Source organism: Indicator indicator, chromosome 16 (assembly GCF_027791375.1).
Source record: "Indicator indicator isolate 239-I01 chromosome 16, UM_Iind_1.1, whole genome shotgun sequence".
NCBI classification, from domain to species: Eukaryota; Metazoa; Chordata; class Aves; order Piciformes; family Indicatoridae; genus Indicator; species Indicator indicator.
Window position 1 is genome coordinate 4,759,476 of NC_072025.1, and position 14,939 is coordinate 4,774,414.

Genomic DNA, 14,939 nt, shown 5'->3' on the forward strand with positions numbered 1-14,939 from the left:
AAGGCCAAACTCAGGGTGTTAAACTTGGAAGGTGTGGGTAGAGCCTTGTCCAAATAGTGGATTTACTGAACATGTTCTAAAGACACTGCTAGACATGTTCCACTAACTACATCCACAGAGGAATGACTGCAGACAAAGCCACAGAATCACAGAGTAACTGTCGAGGTTGGAAGAGACCTTTGAGATCATGACCAAGCACTCAGAGTTCACAATCCCACCACTACTGCTAAAGCAACCACTACACCATGTCCCTTAGCATCACATCCACACATCTTTTAAATACCTCCAGGGATGGTGGTCCCATAGCCTTGTGCAGAATAGCAGGTTGCAAATCATTTCTTCTTGGAGCATTGGGGCCTCATTCCCTTCCCCACCTACCAGTGGAAGGGGCTGGGTACCAGAGAACAACTACACTTGCTGCTAAAGACTGAGGCAAAGAAGGCGTCGGCCTTTTCCTCATCCTTTGTCACTATGTTCCCTCCCGTGGCCATTAAAGGCTGGAGGTCCTCCTTTGCTCACCCACTGGTCATGTATTTATAGATACATTTTTTTATTTCCTTTCAAGATAGTAGCCAGATTAAGTTCAAACTGGGATTTGGCCCTTCTAATTTTCTCCCTTCAGTGCCTCACCACATCTTTATAGTCCACCTAAGCGGCCTGACCCCTCTTCCAAAGGCGATGCACTCTTGTTCCTGAGCTCCAGCCAAAGCTCCAGCTCATCTTCAGGGATGTGGGTATGGCCTGTTCTTGTGCCTTCAAGACTTCCATCCTAAAGAGTCCCTGCCCCTCCTTAAATCCTGTGCCTTGCAGGATGGCCTCCCTAGAGACTGTCAATCAATCTCCTGAACAGGCCAGAATGTGCCCTATGGAAGTCCAAGGCAGCCATTCTGCTAAACCCTCTCCTTATTTCCCTGAGAACTGAAAACTCTGTCTTATTTCTCAAGAAAAGAAATGCAGCTTTACTACACGCAGCTTTTTATACAAAGTATCAAAGGCTCAGATAAATGTTAGATGCCATGAGTCAGACCACAGAAGTCAGTAGGGTTTTTTTTTTAAATGAAGTCCATTACAACACACACCCTCTATTTGTACAGCCTTTGCATGAGAGCAAAGACAGCTGGCTGTGCAAAATGAATGACTTTTGGCTGCTCAATATTTACCAAATCATGGATTCCTAGCTAAAGACACTTCTTTCTTCTGCTTTAGTAACACAGAAGCATAGTTGGTTATTGAATTGCAGGACATTGTATGGCCTCAGATGACACCCTGCTTAAATCCCAACTTAGCCCACTAGCCTCTGAACAGCAGGAGATGGAAGCTCTATAAAAGCAGCACAACCCACCCCATGTTGAAAGCTTTCTTATCATAGGCCAGCAGCTGCTGAGACCCTGTCAGCTTTCCAAAAGTGCCAGAAGGTGGATTTATCATCACAAAGCAGCACGTTGAGACCTTTTACCAACACTTGGTTGTTCTGATAATTTTAGGCTAGCCTAACTGCAATCCAATCAGCTGTCCCTCCAGAATGGACACACTACACAACTAGAACACCACAAACGCAACAAATGGTTTGAGCTTCTAACTCTTCATTTTTCCAATAATAACAGAACTGAAATACTCTATGTGTGCAGAAGGTCTACAACGATGACTTATCCACTAATGTTCATTTGGCCACAGGCTTTTTCCCCACCAAATTTTAAAATTCCCGAAGAGCTTGAACAGTTGACAATTCCGCATATGTCTGAAAGGCTCCATGGTAGAGGGAAGAAAGTGAAGGAGATTTACTTATTCTTTTAAAGTGTTTTAGTTAAGCATTACTTAGTGTTCACAAACAGAATAAAATGAGAGTTTTTCCTCTTCTGCAGGATTGTTTCTAGCAAGGTGTTTTCAAAACATTACTGACTGCTAGAAAAGGAAAGCTATCCTGTTAGGTTTCCAGATTCACTATTCTTCCAGGCCCCTACAAATACACTTGTCTCTCTGCAAATATACACAAGCTGTTTCTCTGGAGCTGCGACAAAGCAGCCAGGTTTTCAGAAGTTTTGTTTTAAGAGTAAGAACAAAGCAAAATCCCCAACTCCTTCTGCTCCATTCTCTTAAGACATTATTTTCTGCAAACCATGACAGATGAATGTATTTCAGCAGAATTGCCCAGAATTTAGTTGCCAGTCAGCTTCACCCATAACCCCTCACAGTCATCCTTGCTGTCCTTCAGGGGTGCCGTTCTGTCCATTTGTATCCAGCTGTCTTTCAGATAGCATCTGTTTCAGGGATTCACACATGACAAATTATTTGATGGGACAGAATGAAGACCAGAGTGAACCCATATCGGTATCAGACAAAAACGTCAAAAAACAGGACGCATTACCATTTGATGTAATCAATCTGCAAAGAATGGTCAACAGTGAGATCAGTTGGGCAGGCAGGATTGACTTTCACAGGATCTCCTCCAGCATTTCTCACGGCTTCCCTCATAGCAGCAAAATCCACCATAGCTGGAATTCCACTAACAGACAGAAAAACAAAGTAGTATAATAATATGAGACATTAAGTCAGTAAAACATACCAACTTTTTATTTTTAACTTAAGTCTAGATCTGCCTAAGTTCTACCTCAGAAAATAAAACCTTAGCATTCTATTCTCTGAATTTTAGTAGAATATGAAATATTGTTACAAGTTCATGGAGTAGACAATCATTCACAACAAGCAACAGCAAGTCTGAAGATAACATACCGAACAAAAACACAGGAACATCTCCAAGAAAAGAATTACATTTCTCTCTTGTCTTCTGAAATCTGACAGTAATTCCCTACAAAACTTTTAGATACTTATTACTTTTATTACAGAACTTTCCAGTGCGAGCAAGGCTCACACTATTTATTAGAACACCCTGGCACGTCTTATTACTCTTCTTGCAGAGCCAGCCATTTCTGAAGCTCACATCATCTCACAAAAATATTCTTGTTGCTATCACACAGAAGTGCACCTGAAGCACAGAACTGAGAGGAGGATGATGTTTACATAACGTAGTATTATACAAATCTTTCTCACTTGGCTTACCAAGTTGCCTCATTTTTATTATTAGCATCACAATTCCTTTAATTATGTCATTTCTCGATAAATATATAGCTAATGAGTCAGCAAAACAGCTAAAATTGAATACTTGCAATTGCTGAAGGCCTGCCCTTTTAGCTATGCCACATTCAAACCACAAGAAGTTAATATCCTAAAAGACTTCTTTTAAAACACCGGTCCTCTTCACAGATTCAATGGGATTATATATACTCATAGAGTAAGCAATATTGAACCTTCAATTATTTCAAGCAAGAATTCTATGTATTTCAATGAACCATCAGCCATCTGGCCACAGCCAAAACCTCACCACTTCCATTTGTGTCTTGGCTCTTACCCTGTGAAATGTTCGTGTAGGCCAACAGCTTCAGCCTTGCCAACCAGGGTACCCCTATGGAACAACTCCTATCCCTGCATCATGAGGAATCTACTGGATAGCAGAAGCAGTGCACAGGTTTCTAGTTGAGTATCAAAAGGCTAGGCGTTATTTATTTCAGAGCCAAAAAACTGTACATACAGTTCAGTATGGTTATTTCAGTGTTATGCACAGGTTACTTCAGTGGTTTTGGCACACACAAACTTACGTAAAGTCTTGAAGAACAACTCTGGCAGGACAGAAGGGCACTTCAACATTGTTCTGTTTTGTTTTCCAGTCTAAGATGTTCATAGCATCTGTTTCTTTCACTAAGAAGCCATCGCAGTTACGAACACTGGATTCAAACAGCACTCGTATGGAGTAAGGCAGAGTATCTAGGGTAGAGCAAAATAACACTTAGTGCAACACCTTCACCTAGCAGAGTTTTTTACACAAAGTTTTTGCAAATTACAATCTCCTATTCCTAAAGAACTCCCCTTAGCTAGGGACCAGAAGGACAAGAGCTACAGGAGCCCGCTTTACCAGTTGTTTTTGGGGTTTATCTTCATGACAACACGGAACAGTGAGTTGCATAATGTCTATATTGCAAAAAATGAGTTAACATAGGGGATTGGAAATGAAAGATACCAATGCCCTGACTGCACTGTGTTGAGACAGTGACATTTAAGAAGGTATGCTGTGCCGGCATGAGAGATGCAAGGAATCTAGGGCTGAATAAAAAGCAGTAACATATAAAATATTAAAAAATATTTTCAAACATAAATTCACCCTTTCATTACTTAAGATAACAAGCCAAAAACATCCAATGCTAGAATATCATCTTTTTTTAATAAACAGTGATATGAAGACCAGAAACTATTCTGCCATATGCCCTAAAATGAAACACATTTCATAATATACAAGTAAGAATGACATTTCACTAAATACAACTTTAGTTAAGTTTGTTACTGATCCAGATTAAGGTATTGACTAGAAGCAGCTTTCTGGCACAATAAGGGAACTGAAAATGAGAAGGAAAAAAGTGGGAGAATAAAAATGCAGCAGATGTCACTATTCATCGCAAACAAAACAAAATCAAAACAAACAAGCACAAACCAGCCAACAAACTACACACATACAAAAAAAAAAGTTAAAAGAATAAATGAAGATGCAGTCACATTTCTCCCCAAATCTCATTATTTCCATCACATGCAAGGAAGCAAATGACTTTGAGAACAGTAAGAAATAGAAAAAAGTTAGTTGGAAGAAGAGGTGAAACAAAAAAAGTTAATTTGGCATTCTCAGCCTTGTCCACAAACGATTACTGTAGGACCTGCTGACTGTCCTCATTGTCTCTCTTAAATATTATCCATTGAGCATCCAGAAATAGCCTTCTAAGGTGGTTATGAGGCTGCTGTACTTGACACACAGGAGCACTTGGGAGACCCAGATTTGCTCATCCTGAGAAGAAAAGCTACATGTTGCCATACTCAACCTAATAGGAACCGCAGAGGCCTGATCTCAAGAGACAAACAGTGAAAAGATAAAGAAAAGTTGCAAGGCGCAGGAAGAGACACTGTGACTGGACAAAGGGAAAAAAGTTCACAGGGAGGGTAGTTAAGCACACAGACAAGAGAGGTAGTCACCACTTGCACAGCTCAACTGAGACAGTCCAGACTCTTGCTAGAACTAGAATTTACTTGATCAGCCAAAACCTCTGGATGTTCCCTCTGCCCCAAACCATTCTGAGCTCCTTCTAGCTACCATTTATCCATAACTCAATACTACAAAATAAATTCTCACTAGAAAATTGTTAAATAAATCAATTAAATTTACAGTAATCATCTGATCCATTTGAACAGCCACCTATTGTCAGATCAGTCAGAAGTCCCAAGGGAGAGAATAGACAGGTAAAAGCCAAAATTCATATTGTAGCAGGAAATGCAATGAGCAATTCAAGGTGCTGGATGTGCTATCAGTGCTGTCCCATATCATGTCTACATTTTCTTTAGTATCTTGCTAAAATGGAGTTAGTATGAGGCTTCCAGCTTCTGCATTGAAGATTCTATTGGAAGTCAAAGACACTCTTAATCTTATCTAGTCTATTAAGACTCCTACAAACGTCTTAAGGAATATCTGCTGCTCCAAGCTTTGTGGCACATCTTAGAAGAAGGCAGTGTCTTCTCTTTGCATTTCTATCTCTGACACCAAGCGTTTTGAAAAAATGCTGTAGACCTGACTGGCTTTGTTACTATCATACTACTGCTTCTTCCTGGACAAAGCCACAAGCAGCAGCATTCTGTCTTTTTCTTATGTGCTTATCTGAAAGATTAACTGCTTTATTACAAACGGCAGAAATGTTCAAGAGTACACAGCTGCTGCACAACAGTTTCAGAAGCCACCATGCACTAGCTCCTCTCTCTTCCCTTCAAACAACAGGGGAGTCATTACTGCTGTCAAATATGGGGTTAAAGTGAAATATCCACTGGCAATTTTTAAGTTAAGAAACACATCACAAATTCTGTGAATACATGAAAGTAATCCAGTAATTGCAAAATGAATAAAAAAAATTACCCCTTTAACATGTACCTCAAGTAAGCATTTTACAAGTTTAACAAGAGAGTAAAGCGAGAGAATAATTAAAGTTTGTTTTGATTATTTGCCATAGTAAAGCCTATTCTATTTGACACTGATCTGTGGCTCTGTCCATCAGCATGTATTTCCCTCCTCCATCACATGGGCACATGCTTTTCTTTGTAAAGGCACCCAAACACAGAGACCCCAAAAAAAGTCTTTCTGGCACATACCACCTAATGCTGTCTTGCACACCAACAATACGCCCCGATTAAGTAACTGTATGACCACCACAAAGCCCCATCTTCCTGCAGCCACTGCAATAGAAGCTATGCTCCCGTAAACACACTGAACTCACTGTCTGAAGCTCCCGGTAAGGGGAAACTAGAACCCCAAGAAGCAGTGCAAGATTGTAATAAAAACTGTATTTATTTTTGAAGTACTACATAGGAGTTTTTATTCATTCTTTTTTCCAGAAAATAAATTATTCTGATTTGGAGTATTGCTGAAAACTCCAGTAACACCTATGCCTTCTTCTCTACCGAATAAAAGTTACATCAAGCAGTAACAGGCTACAAAATCACAAGTTTTCAAATGCACCTGTTCAGGATTACATCTCCTAAAATCTTACAGCAGTAAGTGATGCGTGTTTACTGCTGGCACCATCCTAATGGCAAACAACCCAAAAGCATCATTACCATACTTGGCGCCTCCAAGCTTTGAGACATTGTAGAACTTCTTTTGAGGATAGCTTCCTAATGTTTCAATTACAGGCTGGTAAGGGCTTCCTGAGGAAAACAAAAAATTAAGAAGTTACAGACAAAGAATGAAACGTTTGAGCATGTACAAGAGCAGCTTTTTTATTTCTGATAAAATAATGTTCCTCTAGGACTGTAAGGATATCATAGTATGGAAAGGTTTCTAAATGGTTTAAGACACCTGATGATGTAGATGTTTGACTACGATTAATTCTAGAAGTGTCTGTAATGCTAGGTACATACAGGTCATGCAAGTAATTACACATAGTCACACGCCTGAATACGCTTGACCTTTATTGTCTCAGTTTACCATCTACAAAGGAGGATAAATGCACCTCACCAACTCAGATAAGAGATACAGGTTTTATTACAGTAGAAAACATAAAGCACTAAGTGCCAGGCTAATGAGAAGCAAACAAGAGACATATAAACCACAATACAGTTAATAGGTGGAATGAAGAGCTTAAGGAGAGCAGAGGTTCAAGAATGTTTTAAATCAGTGCCAGCAAATTAAAAGGATAGTGCCAATGATATATTCCCTCAGGTCTAAAGAGCTTCATAAGGAAATATAATCTAGATTACAAACAGCAAGGAAAACGGTGTTAGTTCTGATATCATCGAGCTGCTCCTCTGAGCACAAATCCCGGAAGGTGGATCTGCAGAACATTCAGCCTTTGTTTGGTGTCTGGTTTGATCTTACTACACTACAGTTACACGTTCCCTGAAAAACAAATGCTGTATCATCAACTGATAACGAAAATTGCGTCATTTGAACATCGAAATTATTAACATGCCCCTATAATTGAGCCAAGTACCGTTTAGGTCTCAGCCCTTCGAGGAGACACTTTTTTGGGCATGACATCCCCCGCCCGCTATAGCGTTTGCGGCAGAGAGAAGAGAAAAAGGGGCAAAATGGTCGTAAGAAATAACGGGATGCTCGACCGGATGGGCTTCAACCGCATACAGCAGCCAGAAAATGAGCAGGCCTCGAAGCCGACCCCAGAGCCGAGAACAAAGCTCCGCTGGCAACAGGGGCAACCTCCGCCGGGGGCGGTAACGGGTCCGTTCGGGGGGCGGCCTGTGCTCCAGAGCAACCAGGGAGAGAGATGCCACCCGCTCCTGCCCGCCGCAGGCCTACGACAACGCTCCTGCACAAAGGGCCTCCGGCAGCCGCGCAACGGAGGTGGGAAGGAGAGACCAGCAGGACAGGAGACGCGCACCACCGAGGGCCCCACTTCGCTGCCGCCCGGTGCGGAGAGGACAAGACGACAGCCCAGGCCGCCGGGGTCCCGCCGGGTGGGATAGCGACAGACCTCTGACCTGGGGACAGCTCCGCGGGCGACAGCACGCCCTCTCTCACTGACCTGGCTTTACAGGGTCCATCGCTGGCGACCATATTAGCTCTGCCGGGAGAGGAACAGGGGGCTGGGGGAGCTGGCCCAAGTGGGGCCGTCCCAGCTCTCACGATGTCCTGACCGGCGCTCACGGAGGCGGAGCACAATCTCGCGAGAGCCGAGGCGAAAGCAACGCGCCGCGATGTCGTGGAGGAAGGGCACGAGATCTCGCGACGCTTCGTGGAAGGCCGGAAGCAGCCGACAGGGGTAGCCTTTTGCTCTCGCGATACTTGTGCGGCCGCTGATGGAACCTTAGGGCCACAGCTGCCCTTTAGGGAAGTGCTTCCCGCTAGAGCCATCTGCATCCCCTGCGCGAGCGTGGCCGCGGGCACCGTCTATTGACCCGAGTACGTGCGGGCCCACGTGACGTGACTGTGGCTGACGCGGCGGGGAGGGGCTCGGCAGCCTTCTCGCGAAGTAGTGGTGTTGTGGTTGGTGTCTGCCGACTCTCGCCTGCGCTCGGTGTCCTGCCCGAGTTGAAGCTGAAGTGGGGCTGAGGCGCTGTACGCAACCTCGCACGTCAGCCGTGCAGCACAGGGGCTTGTGGTACCTCACGTAGGTGGCTGAGGGAATCTCCCAAGAGCCAAAGCTGCGCAGGCTGTGTCCTGTGCCCTGCCGCAAAAGCCCGTTCTGTAGTGCTTGGAACAGGCAGCAGCCGTGGTTGAAGGGCGTTTCCGAAGGCATTCGAGGCTTGTAGTGGATGGAAGCAAAGCACTGTAACGTTCAAGGCTGCCATCCGTTAGGCCGAAACGGGACTGAGGATGCGTGTTTCCGTTAGTGGGTATTAGCAGAGAGCCCACAGACACTTGGGGCCACTGCAGCAGCACTCCAGAACTCGCTTATGTTATGCTCGTGGCAGTGTTATGTTTTTGCCTTCTATTGCTAAATGGGTGCAAAACAGCCTTCAAGCAAGTAAGTACTAGCAAACCTCTACCGTGACAGAGGGTTAAACACCCCCATGTGCTGATTCCTGATGCAGAGCATTAACAGCACCACAGCCCACACTGGAAAGAGTGGAAAGCTGCCATTTTGTCACCCAGCTAGGCTTGCCCTTGATGTGTTCTTAGTCTCTGATGCTAGATTTTTTTGGAACACAATTTATTTTCTTTTTTCTTTTCTTGCTTTTAAATTATGATTTCTTAGCAGGGTGGTGAAATTTTATTTTTGTCTTGATCTCCAGCAGTGGCAGCACATGAGGTCACATGTGGTGATCTAGTCAAGCCACACTAGTTTCTCCAGGCTCTAAGATACAGATAATGTCTAGGGTTTAGACACTAACACAGCCAGAACTCATCGCCAGGCTCAAGCAGCAAAGTGGATTATTTTATTTGGGAGAACAGCCTTGCTGTGAGAAGTTTATTAGTTCCAAAAAGGAAATTCGGTAGAGTAGGCATGCTTACTTCCAAATAGATCAGAGAGTAGTATGGTGAACTTCTACTCTTCTTAAGCCAAGCACCTATTTTCAGGTTGCAGTACCATTGGTCCTTTATCGTTTGGGAGCTTGAAAAATTGCCTCAGCAGAGTTTAAGTGTATGCAAAGTCTCTTCCCAGGGATGTAATGAAGCAGGACTGGTTTTGGTCTGATGATAGATTAACTGCAATATCTGAGTTGCGAGCCTTGAGGTCTTCATTTTAGGAAATACAATAAGTGACTGGGGAACCTCAAGCTACACTGTCCAGCACTTCTGGCAGTCTGTGAAGTACCAGACTTAGCAGCCATGGAGATGATATCTGGTTTGGTTCAGACTGCTTGTTGCTGACATGCTTGTTTTAAATGGATGGCATCTGTTGCCGCCTTTCCTAAACGCAGCTGGAAACTGAGGGAGCCACATTTCAGCTTTCGTACCTCAGGTACCAAGCCCAGGCACTGCTGGCTGAGCTTTCACCCCTAAACTTCTGGGAACAAGTGTTTTCCCTCTCAAGACAGTAGAGCTAACCTGCCATCTGCTCACATATGATTTGGAGGGCTAAATTGTTTGCTTGCTTCATTCGCTGCAGGAGAATGCTTGATTTGGCAAGTACCACTATGTGCATTTCTCACATTTGGAGGGAAAAAAGCAAGGAGGGCTGAGCACTGGGCAAGATTGTTGGGCACATCCCAGCTGCAGGGAGCCCAGAGCTCCATCCTTTCAGAGAGGGATGGCAGCAGGGAAGACATTCCAAACATCCACAAGAAAGAAATTTGGGGGATTTAATAAAACAGTTGGCAAGAATGATCTTAAAGTTACACCCTTCAGCACCAGGCACTGCAATTCCCTGGTGCACAAGGGAAGCATGGATGGTATTAAAATTATTTTTAACTGCTGATTGCTATTAAATGCTTCCAATTTGATGACAGCTTATCTGCACCTGACAATATTCAGTCATCTGTGGAAACTTGCACAGCTGGATAAACTATTTTCTGTGGTTTGTTTTCTGGTGAGTTAGGACCTGGCTCACAGCAAGTTCAAGTTTTAGCTTACTCTTTATATTTCATTGCCAGCACTGTCACCCAAAGGACAGAGAGATGGTGGCAGTGTGCTAAGGAATTCTTAATGTATTGTACTGCATGAGGCTTTTAGCAAGATAAAATGCAACTGGTTAACCTTCCAAAACCATACCCATCCTTCTTAAGCCAGTAAAGTCTGAGAAAAGAACACCATACTGTCTTGGAAAATGGTCCTCACATCAGGATTAGGTAAGAGTCCCGCAAATGTGTACATTTAAGAAAACTCAGGAACCATACCAGGGAAGAAGTTAGCTGTGAGAGCAAGTAACATATTTTTGTTGGAGGTGGGAACCCCCCAGACTGCAGGGAGAAATCTTCCATCTACAGCCTAAAATAGGAGCAGTGCCTCAGCTAAACAGTCTCTCACACCCCTGGACCCTAACTGAAAGAGGCAGTTTTGCTGCCACTCGCCATTGCATCTTTTGCCACAAAAAAGGGGTTGTGCTTCCTTCTCGGAGTGAAGCAGGCAGACTCTCTTCTGACACCACCTACTAGAATTACATCTTCCCTTCGTAGCTATTGTAGGAGGTTGGATCGAGCTGCTCCTGCAGATGGCATCTGCATCCTAGGGATAGAGTGAAATGTAGGCTAGAGCATGGCAAGAGTCTTACTGGTTGCAGTGCAGAGCAACAAAAGGAGCTTAAACAAACTCTGAAACCTACTTCTCTGCTGTTCAGCTTTCCACCAGGATCACCCATCTGCAACTCTTTAGTGGAAGAGGAGCTGCTCTAGTCCTGCTATCTCAGGTTTTTCAGCACAGCCATTATCTTTTAGATGTATGCACTCTATTGTTCACTTCCAAGTGCAGTTAGAGGCTTGAGTCTTCCACCTCTTCTTTATCCCCTCATTGCTACTAGAGGTTTCTGCACCCTGTCAACAACTACAGAGGCAGAAACAATTATTCTTGCTCGCTGTGCGAACCTCACCCTCTGAAAGTTTCGCCTCCACATGACCTCTGTGGGAAATACCTGTGCTACTGCCTCTACTGAGCAGCCCCAAGGCAGGTGAGTAGTTGGCTGGCTACATCAGAGCACACCTTGCCCCATCAGGGCAGAAGTAACCAGAGCTATACCTTCCTGGTCCCTGAGCCCAGTTTAGGGGGGAGAGCTGAGCAAGAGGAACCTGACATACAGCTTCACTTTGTGTGTGCATTTGCTTACTGGTATCACCCCACCATGCTCTCCTTATCAATTTCATGCTGAAGGTTGTTACTGAGAAGTGCAGAGAGGATGCAGGAATGAGGCTGCTAGGCCTGAAGCAAAAACACAGGGGAGGAGGAGGTGGAAGAGCAAGTCTGAGCTAAGCTGAGAGGGTTGGTGCACCTTCCAGAAGAACAGCAATAGCAGGAAGTGGTGTTCTCTTGAAGCATCTTTAAACCAGTTGAGGAGCAGCTGTGCTGAGTCCAGCTGGACTGAAGGGCCATAAAGCCCTTTGATACCTACCGCCCAGGCAATCAAATGTTAATCTCAGTTGAAAGTCTTTGTTCTCTTAGTAGCAGTAATTTTTTTATTTAGAATTAATGTACTGTTGCCTCCAACCACAGGCTCCACTGAAATATGCACCATGTATCCGTAACAGGGACTACTCCTGATGCAATAAGCTGCAGCATCTGAGAGGTGACAGGTGGCTGGGGAAGCCCAGAGTAACAGTGACCATCAGAAGCTGTGGCATAGCCTTCTTCTACCACCCCACTGTCCCATGTGTCAGACACTCCTTCACACAGGCAGGTTTTCTGGGAGCGATTATATTGAGACTCTGGGGATTTTTACAGATGCATGAAAGTCTAGATAGCTACCAGGGCAAGATTAAAAAGGACTAGGCTGAGGTTTCAAGGGCAGGTGTGAGAGAGATTCTCAATTGCACAGAGATGATAAACCAGGGGAGGAGACACCTTGAAGTGCAACAAGATAATTTCTAAACCATTCTTGTGAAGTTAGTAGTCAGACTCTCATATGTGTGATCTCCAACGAGAACAGATCAAACCTTACTAACACGGGCTGCCAGCTGTACTTTCAGCACTGATCTGTAAGTGCAGCTATTCCGATGGTGTGCATGCCCCTTAAGCCTACAGCCTCATCCTCAACAGACCTCAGTGACAACTTCATGTTTCGTTGTATATGGAACAGGCCTCCCTGCTGCGCAGGGTTCATGAGGGCTCTGGCGGCACCTACATTAACCTCCAGGAATCCTGTGATGAATTTGACAGAAATGAACCAGGCTTTCTGCTTCCCCATCTGTTAAGTCCTATCCTTAGATCTTCTCAGTTCCCTCTCCAGAACTTCCAGCTCAAAATATGTTTTTTATATGCCATTTCATTTAATTTGTCCCAAATTTTCTTATAAATCAGAGGAAGTGACACAAAAGGACACTCTAGTCTTGCTGCATTATCAGATAGCATTAGATGTGAAGTGATAAGGTGACTAAAATTCTTGTTTAGAGGTGCACATAGATTAGATTTCCTTCTCTCAGATTTTTTCATATTTTGCAGGGATTATGAGAATCTCCAGGATACCAAAAAGAACTTACCATAAGCAGGCATATTCCATATCTTCAGACTGAAGTTAGTGATACCATCTAAAACAGGAGGAGGAACTTGGAACTACCTGTCCCATGTGTCTTGTAGTACCATTGAGTGCCAAAATTACTGGGATGTTTTCCATAGGTGGTTGCTTTTTAAGTGGAAATCCTGCTCTAAACCTACTGAATTTTCCTTGTTAGTGTTCCATTACGGGCAGGAGAGGTTTGGGGCCTGTTTGATGTTTCTTGACAAGAGTAATTGTATTTCTCAAAACATTCTGATTACTTGACACTCAATGCTGCTTGCTGAGATACCTCTTTTTGGAGAGGGCACTAGAGACGCTACCCACACTGTCTGTGAGTAAAGGTAGTGAGACCATCATGTGGTAATGGTACTCAGCATGTACTGTTCATGTTTTCAGGATCTCAGTGATTTTTTGCCTCAGGCTCTTATGTACACATCACTTTGAGATTTTAAATAACTCTTCATCCTTCTGGCTTTTGTCTATTTCTGCTCCCTTCTGCATTAATGGGCTCCATTATGCCATTATCTTTGTTGCCATCAGAATCTAAAGCAGAGGTGAATTCTAGGCATAGTTTGTTTCCATTATTATCTTTATTGACATTTTGAAGGCATCATTTGTCTTCATTATCTGCAGCTGCATCCTAAAGGATTTTGAAAAGGTGTATGCAATATTTTCCTCTTATGAGAGCTTGGGTTTTATGCAGGGCTTTCCCCCCTCCTCCTGCCTGTTAAAACCCTGAAAGTTTCTGCCCCACTGTTGGCATAACAGTATAGAAAGCATCTCACTGATGGACTGACTCTCAAAGAGGCAAGAATCTCAAAATCCAGCAGATCCTAGTCTAAACCCCACTCTTTCCCTGCTGCATTATGAGTCACTGTACCTTGGTGTAGTTTCTTTCCTTCTGCACTTTTCAGCATACTCCATCTTTTTAATTTCCTCTGCCTACAGCTGGCAAACTAATCATTGCCTAAGCAATGCACCTCAAAATATTTGTTTATGCTGAATGAATCTGGCTGGATTTTCTGTTTCCCATCATCTGCTGGTCATCTTAATCTGTATCAATGTTTAGTTCATGGTGCTGAGTTCAAAGAACAATTATTTTATTCAGGGAAGGAAGTGAAACAAAAAAAATGTGGTATTAGCTCTCTGTGAAAATGAGTGTTCAGCATAGTTTTAGCATGAAGAGAAGCAGAGATTTTTAGCAATAGCATAGGTAAGACAGATATGAGGTCATTGTGTGGACTTACATAAATGTACAATTCAGTCTGTTCCCACTACAGGGTCTACCCGGGTACAGCCTGCTATTGCCACAGAGTACTTAACATTGCTGACATCTGGCTTAGACTTAGACAGCTGTTGCACATAGGTAATTTCAGCTTCACTCCTTTTGCCTTCAGTCAGTCCCTCCCATAGCCTTTGTTGCTGTGACCTAGATTGTGAGCAAATGCTTTCTGATGGCATTTCAAAGGAAACTAATCTTGTGTTCAAACTGAATCATGACTGGATTCATCTGTGCTCCATACTCATGTATGCACACATTTATTTCTGCCTCCAATCCTTAATGAGCTGCTCTTATACACAGACTGCCCTGCAAGGCATAACCTATGGAAAGATGACCTACAAGGCTTTTTTTTTTTTTTCTACAAAAGCAAAGCTGCTGCTGGCTACAAGGAGCTGAGGATTAAAAATCAAAGTTTCTCAAAATTTTAACATACAAAGGAAAATAAAAGCCTTAATTAAGAACTGCAAAAACACATC

The 14,939-nt window shown here is 43.5% G+C and overlaps 1 protein-coding gene across 2 annotated transcripts in view; it reads right to left on the reverse strand.

The window, feature by feature from the left end:
• The window catches only part of IREB2 (iron responsive element binding protein 2), a 28,921-nt gene extending 20,677 nt beyond the window's left edge, over positions 1–8,244 (reverse strand). For both annotated transcript variants that reach the window (XM_054388076.1, XM_054388078.1), the window contains exons 1-4: positions 8,121–8,244; positions 6,697–6,786; positions 3,654–3,819; positions 2,366–2,503 (exon numbers count right to left, since the gene is read on the reverse strand). In XM_054388076.1, coding sequence (XP_054244051.1) covers positions 2,366–2,503; positions 3,654–3,819; positions 6,697–6,786; positions 8,121–8,139 — 413 coding nt within the window. In that variant the 5' untranslated portion in view covers positions 8,140–8,244. The remainder of the gene's footprint in view (positions 1–2,365; positions 2,504–3,653; positions 3,820–6,696; positions 6,787–8,120) is intronic.
• Between the last annotated feature and the right edge of the window lie 6,695 nt (positions 8,245–14,939).